General features: G+C 41.8%; 1 protein-coding gene across 6 annotated transcripts in view; it reads right to left on the bottom strand.

Annotated features, from left to right (window-relative positions):
• The window catches only part of APP (amyloid beta (A4) precursor protein), a 188,062-nt gene extending 180,162 nt beyond the window's left edge, over positions 1-7,900 (bottom strand). For 4 of the 6 annotated variants that reach the window (XM_009894905.1, XM_009894906.1, XM_009894908.1 and 1 more), the window contains exon 1: positions 7,718-7,882. In XM_009894905.1, coding sequence (XP_009893207.1) covers positions 7,718-7,837 — 120 coding nt within the window. In that variant the 5' untranslated portion in view covers positions 7,838-7,882. Of the gene's footprint in view, positions 1-7,717 lie in introns of all 6 variants that reach the window. The other 2 variants (XM_009894907.1, XM_009894910.1) reach the window with 2 other exon arrangements.
• Between the last annotated feature and the right edge of the window lie 410 nt (positions 7,901-8,310).

Below are 8,310 nucleotides of genomic sequence, written 5' to 3'. Positions count from 1 at the left end.
AAAACCCTCAGAAGAGAGTAGCACTACCAGCACAAGAAAAAGCAGTAAAATATAGCTTGGGAAGGACTGGGCATGACAAGGGCATGTAGTGATAGGGTGAGGGGGAATGGCCTCAAACTGGAAGAGGGCAGGTTTAGGTTAGATATTAGGAAATTTTTCACTTTGAGGGTGATGAGGCACTGGCACAGGTTGCCCAGAGAAGCTGTAGAAGCTCCATCCCTGGAGGTGTTTAAGGCCAGGCTGGACGGGGCTTTGAGCAACCTGGTCTAGTGGGAGGTGTCCCTGCCCATGGCAGGGGGGTTGGAATGAGATGATCTTCAAGGTCCCCTTCCAACCTCAACCATTCTATGACTCTAGGATAACACAGAAGAACTACAGAACAGTCCATAAGAGATGTGGATGACCCAAAAAACAGAGCGCCACAAAGCGTACTACCTATTCACACCTAGTCATGCAGAGACCTCATGAAGACCAGAAGGAGCTGAAGCCCCTAAACACCCAAAACGACCCAAACCCTGCAGGTAGCCTCTCGGGAGCACCTGTCACAAGGAGGAGTCACACTTGCACTGATCCATCTGCAGAGGTACACCGGCAGATACTAGGGCCATGGTTTCAGTGCCTTTAATTGGACACAACTCTGATGTTGCCAAGGCATGATTCCTGCATAAGTCCGTCTCTTGTCCTTTTACTGCTAAGACCTCTCCAACAAGTTAACGCAAAAGCTGGATCAAGGAACTGACCTACTTCTGAAAATATCCCCCCTAAGAATAAAAACTGCATCACAGTGGAAAATGCCAGGAGTTAAAGAAGACCCAGGATGACCTTTAGCCAAAATGGGATAGATCTGTGCCAGACTGAAATGTCCATGCAAGCATGGTCTGAAAAGGCGAAGGAAAAAAAAAGTAGATAAGCACGGACATTTCCTCAAAAGGATTGAAATATAACAGCTGTGTATTTATAATAGATTTTTCTTTACTTAAGGTAATCATGACACTAGGCCTAGTATCTCTTAGGCTTATAATATGATTTATTAAAGGAACAGCTGCTACCAGTCCATCTCAGAGTTACATCATATAAGATGTTTGGGAGAGGTATCTGTAAAGAAAATAGCAGATAACTCAATACGATAACTCTGTATGTAAGACAGAAAAAAGAATGGTGAGATGCAGCAGTAGAGGTCCCCCATGTTGTCCCCAGCAGGACACCTTCCATGCTAAAGTCGCATGTGCAGAAGAGGTGATACCTCTCCAGACCACATACAACACTACACAGCTCTCTCAGGAGCTTCTTGGGCTTCGGTAAGGCCAAGGGCTGGGCCCATTGAGCTTCACTCCCTTCCCCGGGCATGCAGAGATTATGCAAGTGTGGTTAGCTGGTCCTTTTGCAACCTTAAGGAAGAGAGCACGGTATGCTGATAATAATATAAAACATTTTCTTCTGGTGTTTCACATCTCCAATTTAGCACATGTCCTTTGACGTCTTGATCAGATGCTAAATGGTTGTTTGCTAGTTCAACTATGAACCAAAAAAGGCAACAGGACTACCCTGCATACAGTCATTGCATTCATACATTTCAGAAGACAGAAGAAACAATTGTATTCCTGGCACAAACGCGAGGCTGGTAGAACCTGGCAATTAAGTTGAGCCATTCATCTAGTCCATCATATCTGTGAAATTCAAAATTAATCTAGGGGAAAATGCAGCATTGCAGCTTCATTAAACACTGCAGTACACATTTACCTAAATATATATTTATGCAGACAATCCTCTTCCATTTTCACCCTTTTTCCTCCCTCAGCCTCGAAGCAGAAACACCCTCCTTCCCCAAGAAAAAACACACATTACTTCAAAAGGAGTTGCAAATTTTATCATAAATGCAACAACATACTGAGATGCTCACGTTTTTCATTTCATATCTTCTTGGGACAATCAAAAAAAGGTACGTGTAGGTAAAAAGTGAGAGGGAACTTTTTTATTATCAACAAAAGAAAGGCAAGCATTACCTTACAACATATGCTCCAAGTTTTATTAGTCACTTGATTTGAAATATATTGAAATGGTAGACTACAATCTCGGCTAGAAAGCCCAGCCTTCTTTCTCAAGGTTGTGGTGAGCATACTAAGGTTTAACTGCAGGATAAACATACTATCAAGTAGCAGACTCTGCATTTCCAAAATCTAAGCCTTCATTGAAGCAAATGAGATGTAACCACTGGCAGAGTGAACTAATTCAACTTTTGCTGTGGACCGTAAGCTATGTAAAACAAAGGACCTCAATAATCAATGTGAGGACTAAGATAACATTCATCCAAACTTTTAAGCATGACTGTGCAAGTCTCAGAATATACCAACACATATTTGCCTTGAAAATGTCATTTGTTTTTAAGGACAGTCTGTGCTGCCAAAAATCTGTATGTTTTCCATGATGTTTCATTAAATGGATCATTTTTCTCTGAGCAAAATGTATGGCTTTTTAAGCTGCTGAATTTAGAGTAGTGCAGATTTAAAATTCATTTTCTTCTTCAATACAGTGGCTATTTGGTTTGAGAAACTAGAAAGAGCACATTATGCAGCCTAGATAAAAACAACAATTCATATTAGAATGAAAATGACAAGGTAATGTGGAGAGAAACCATATCAAAGCAAAGACCATTTTCATTGCATTTCAAATTGCCTACCCAAAAAAAAGGCCAAACTTTTTTTTTTTTTCCTTTTTAAAATCTTCGGCATCCCTACCTGTTCAACACACCCTGTAACAAATCTCAAGAAGCTCTCAACAAGGACAAAGACTAGAGAGGGAGGGAACCACTGCCACCAGTCCTGCCTGCCCAATTCTGTCTGGCACAGGCCCCAGGGCAACAAGCACAGGAGGACTATGGAGACAGTGGCAGCAGGGAGCCACGCAGTTAAGTAAAATTAAGACCGGGCAGTTGTTCTTTTGGCCCATCGACAAAACAGAGGGCTTGAGGACTATTTTGGAGCAGGAGGCTGTGAGGTGAATTAATGTCAAAGCCTCAGTAGGGTCACATTCCAGCTTCTACTGGATCTGGCTAAGAAGTTGTTTTGTGTGTTTCACCAGCAACTTACTGAAACATGTGGCATAAACACACAAGATTTGAGGAAATGACGGTATCATCATTTTTGGAAGTATTATTATTACGGATTAGAAATGTAAACACTGTTCTGTCAACAGTGTTTATGACTTATCTGTTATCTGAATTTACCCTACTGTTTTCTGCTCCACGCAACACAGATATAGTTTAAGAGCATAGTAACATGCATTTATACTTAATGATTTTATTTCTGGGGAGGACTTCTGTAAGAAATACAGATTCACTGCAAGACACTCCTTGATCCCAATGATGTTAAGAAAGAAAGTGGACAGTTATGACTTCACAAAAGAAATCAGTCATAATGTGGTTTCAGAGATGCCAGGTATAACACCTGCCAAAGCCAGCCTATGCTCTGAAAGTTATTCTAAGCAACTAGCCAAAGATCTCGCAGCAAGACAGCTGTTGATTACAAGGCACATCTAGATCTCCAGGCTTTCAGGTTTACACTCCATCCACTCAATCATGCATGCAATATCCAGACCCAAACTGGTTTTACTTTGATCTCGAAAAAAAAATAACCAACAATCTTCAGAACCTTTCCTTTCCATTCTGTTCAACTTCATGCATACTTAAAATGGAAATGAGCACCTTCAAATTAAACTAAGTGGGGGGAAAAATATGCATTAGACAAAATGAATTTTTTGCCAGCTGTGAGTGTTGTTTTTACAATTCATTTTGGACACAGAGTTCAGCACAGACGGCAAAATAATTTCAGTCCTTCAAGGAACTCATTTAATGTATCCTAATTACTAGACATAAAATTCAGCACACAGTAGCTGTGCAAAATTGCTAATATAATAAAACATACTCCAATATCTTCCATCTGAACACTTATTCCATTTAAACAGGGAACTGAGCACACCTAAATTAACCTCCTACTCTGCATATTCACATGCCTCTGAAAACACATACTTTTCCAAAGGGCAGGGTACTGACTGGTTCTATTGAAAACTGTTTAGCAAGAGAAGGAGCTGACTGGCTTCTAAAACGCGCTGTCCTTCAACAGTACCGTGTCGCCTCGGGGCTGCTCCCAGCTTCTACTTGACCATGTGTGGGTGGGGGTACCCAGTTTCTTCCACAAACCAACAAAAAGCAAAATCCAGGAGCAGCGGTCCCCACCTGTTTTAGAACATCAGCTAACCTCCCATCAGGGGCTGTTAGGAAGAGACTTCCCCGAGGGGGCTAGTTATCCAGTAATTCTATATGGCAGGGTTATTCCAACATACCTCCACAACAGCTGGTACTGCAGTGTCAACAGCAGGATTAGACTGACCCGTAGCTTGATTTGAAGGGTCAGCTACACCGGCAACACATTAACGATTTTGGCACATACACAGGTGTAACCACTCCATTTACATTAATGCAATGTTGTTCTAGCACCTGCAGCACTTGCACTTGACAGCTGTTTGCGGATCAGGCCCATGCCGTTTTAATTTTCAATAACAGGTACAATCAATATAGCCGCACGCGAGCTAGTTTGAGATTAAAAGAAACCACTAGTAAATTGTACTTCTCTAACCAGCATCTCATTCCACCCAAGAAAGCTTGATTTTGCCATATTTAAAAAAATGAAAGCACCCAGCTTAGGCTGAACGTGGGAGAATGTGCTGATTTGAAGGCAGAAGAGATGGATGCGCTCTGCTTCCAGAACCACTTCTTGTGACTTCAGTAGCAGTGTCTAACTGAACTCAAGGAAGTTAGAAGGTGGCATTCAAGTATCTTCCATTTCCCTTCAAATAAGTAATGTACAGTCTGAGCTTTGTCATCTTTAAACTGGGTGATGTGTTGTCCAAATATAAATCCAGACAGTTTCTGTGCTGCACTGAGCTCCCACTCGAAAGAAGCAAAGCAACAGCAACTGACATATATCTTTAAAACACGTAGGTGGTTCTGCTTATTCCCCGTTCCTCCCTTTCTGCCCCTGTGATGCTCCCCTACTGCTACTTCCTGCATCAAGACTTCAAAATCCACCTACACTGGCAGTGGACGAGGAGAGGCAACGATGACAATTTCAAGGAAAAGATACAAGGCTCCCAATAAATGTTAGCCCTTCTGTACTTCACGCACCTTCCAGCCCAGTGCTCTGCCCACCACCCAGGCATCTGGCCTGCTGTCATCAGGAAAAGCTCTTCTAAAACAGGAATACATCTACTTTTAAGTTCTGCTGAAAAGATTTTATTTTTTGCAAGAAACCTCCCATGGAAGAAAACAAAGCCAGAGGTGACATGGAGCATCATTGTGATTAACCGTGGTTTCCTGTTAAAAGTTACTAACTTGTATTTTTTTAGAGCCAAGGAGTCACAGAGCAAGATCTCCACTGTACTTGCCCATTGAGTTTCTGCCCAGTTGGCTCCTTTCGATATGGCCCTGCTGTAGGAGGAACTGGGTGTGTAAGCTAACTATACAGGATCTATCACAGTAGCATTGTCTCTTGCACTACAGCCATAATTACAAAGCCTATTGCAGAGCCACACAAGGTATCTGCAATAAAAACCAGGATGGGCAGATTTCTCATTGGAGATGCAGTGGAAAAAATAAAATAAAGTCTTACCTTCCCTTGCTCCCTGACATTTCAGGGGTCTGCTCAGAGCTGAGGAAACCCCCCAGTGCCTTAGCAGAGTAGTACTAACAGCTGCTGCTACAGCAAGACCCAAGAACCAAGGATGCTACCATAGTGCCAAGGAGCATAAAGAACATAGACACAGGCTGTCCGCTTGATTAGCGGAGCCTATATGCCCAGTCTCTGCCTACACTGAGAAAAAACACACCCCAAGAAGTAGCAGTCCTCCTTTTGGGGGGAAAAAAAGCAGCATGAGAAGGAAGGAAAAGGTCATATTTGGCAAAACTAACCAGAAAGGAGTTTTTACCTGCATGCTATTCCAATGCAAGATGTACCATATCTCAGCCTTGATGCCTATTGCTTCCTGCTAACAGGAAAATGTAAATTTACCCTGTTCCCTGGGCCTGATAGCAAGCACTGTCTCCAAGCCAATGTAAACAGCACAAGGCAAGAGGAAAACCACCTCACTTATTACCCCCAGGACACTAAGCATATTTGGAGCATCAAGCAACAATGGGCTCCCTACAGCTGAGAAGCCATTTTGCTTTCCTCTTCACTTTATTTTTAAGAGGGCTTTTTTTTTTTTTTTTTAATGCCACCCAAAATTTCAAGATCACCTGACATTCTGCTGAGATTTACAGCTTGGAGTCCTTGTTCTGGAATCCTTCCCTACCTGCAGCATTTGTAAGTGAATTGCCGACCTACTGAGCTATTCATGCCTTGAAAGGCCCCAAACCTTCTGCTCTTACTTCCTGTAAATTCATGCACTTCTTTCTGTAACTTTAGATGAAGACTTACTACCTTGTAGACTTTTATTCACCAATTCTCTAATTCCATCTTCTTATTCCTTTCCTCACCCTCCAAGATTTCCCTATGCATAAATCAACTTTATTTAGATAAATCAAAGGAGAGAACAGAAAACCAGCTAAAACCTTACCAGTAGGTTAGGTTTGGTGGTTTTGTTTGTGTTAAACAAAAGTATTAATTAGTTTGTGAAATTCGTAATACTCTTAGTAAAAAGACAAAGCTACTGATGAATCAATTTTATTAGCCATTACAGTATCTTCTTTAAAAATGAATATTCTAGACCATAAAGCCCAAACTCAAAAAAACCTGAACAGAACACTGCAAGGAACAGAAGGAACAATCAATGGGTGAAAGGACAGGAATGAAGGTGCTAAGAGAGAGGAGATCTGAAAAGTGAATTATCTTGCTCTCTAAAGAAGCATTTTCACGGGAATTTGTTTGACATTTAGGAAGCATGACAGCTACTGCTATGGCAATAAGCAATAGTCCAGGTTTTCAAGAAAAAAAAAAAAAAGAAGGCAGAGTTGGTATAGAAAGACTAAGGACTAAAGTGACTCAAGCCATACCCTTTTGTTTCATGGCATGAAATCCACATTTTCTTTTCGAATTGTCACACACTGGTACGAGGTTATCACACTATCACAGCATGGAGACAAAACAAAATTAGATCCACAATCTGTTTTTTGGACATAAGCGAGTGGGTAATAAGTTTCTGCTCTCAAATATGAAATCAGTCATTGTGACTTCATCTGTAAGGCAAGCTTTTTCTATTAAGAAACTCTGAATGGTTCAGTGTGCAGCGGAGACCAGTAACTCCAGACTGACCCAGTGTATTTCAGCATCATGGTAGGATGACAGAAGACATGTTACAGCTGACTCTTTCAAGATCAAGCCAGAAAGAACAAGGGCATTTTACATAATAAACTGTCATCTCAGCTTTATCCAAAATACTTTATAAGCAAGAAGTTCATTGTGTATATACTATACAAAATTATCACCCAAGGGCAGAAGGCAGAGGAACAAAATTGTCCAACAGCCTCAGTGACCCCCCAGCAACCAGGTTTTGAAGATGTTTTAACAGGATGTGGGGAGAAGCTCTTTAAAAAGGACAAAAGGGCAATGGAGCAGAAGAGAAGAAAAAGAAAGAGAAGGCCCCTACAGACACAGCTCACCAGCATGTGCCTACACCTTGGTGCTTCAGAAGAACCACCACAGTTGTTCCTGAGGACAGTACTTACTTCCTGGCAGTACTGGAGAATCCCTTCCTTTGTCCCAATGCAAGTCTTGGCACCGGAGGGGTCCGATTCCCACTTTCCATTCTGCACATTCATGTGCATGTTGAGTTTCCCACAGAACATAGCGATTTGAGGCTCTGCCAACAACCCAGCATTTCCATCAGCAGGCACCTGGGAGGAGAAAAAAAGAAGTTTTAATCTCATGTCTGACAGATGAGTCCATCCAAAGCAAGAACAGCTCAAGCAAGCCTGAACCAAACTCTAGGCTTATCCACCCATGGCAGCAAAAGCTGAAGTTGTTTGATTCAAGCAGATATGAGAAGTGTAAATAAGGTCTTAATAGAAATCCAGAACACAACAGTGTAGCACAGAGTTTAAAGCTGTGAACAAACTCTGCTGGGGCACCAAATGATCACCTTATCGACTTGAGCTAAACAGAACAACATGCATAGGTGAAGCATGACAACAAAAATTTAATTTTCCAAACTCTCGTGGTTTGGCCTCAGCCAGCAACAAAGAACCACACAGCTGCTCACTCAACTCCCACAGCTGTGGGAGAAACTGACAGAGAAAGGCAAAACTTGTGGGTTGAAATA

The sequence above is a fragment of the Charadrius vociferus genome, unplaced genomic scaffold (genome assembly GCF_000708025.1).
Source record: "Charadrius vociferus isolate BGI_N301 unplaced genomic scaffold, ASM70802v2 scaffold201, whole genome shotgun sequence".
In the NCBI taxonomy this organism is placed as follows: Eukaryota; Metazoa; Chordata; class Aves; order Charadriiformes; family Charadriidae; genus Charadrius; species Charadrius vociferus.
Note: the sequence above shows the minus strand (reverse complement) of the source record. Positions and strands in the feature narration are given on the sequence as shown.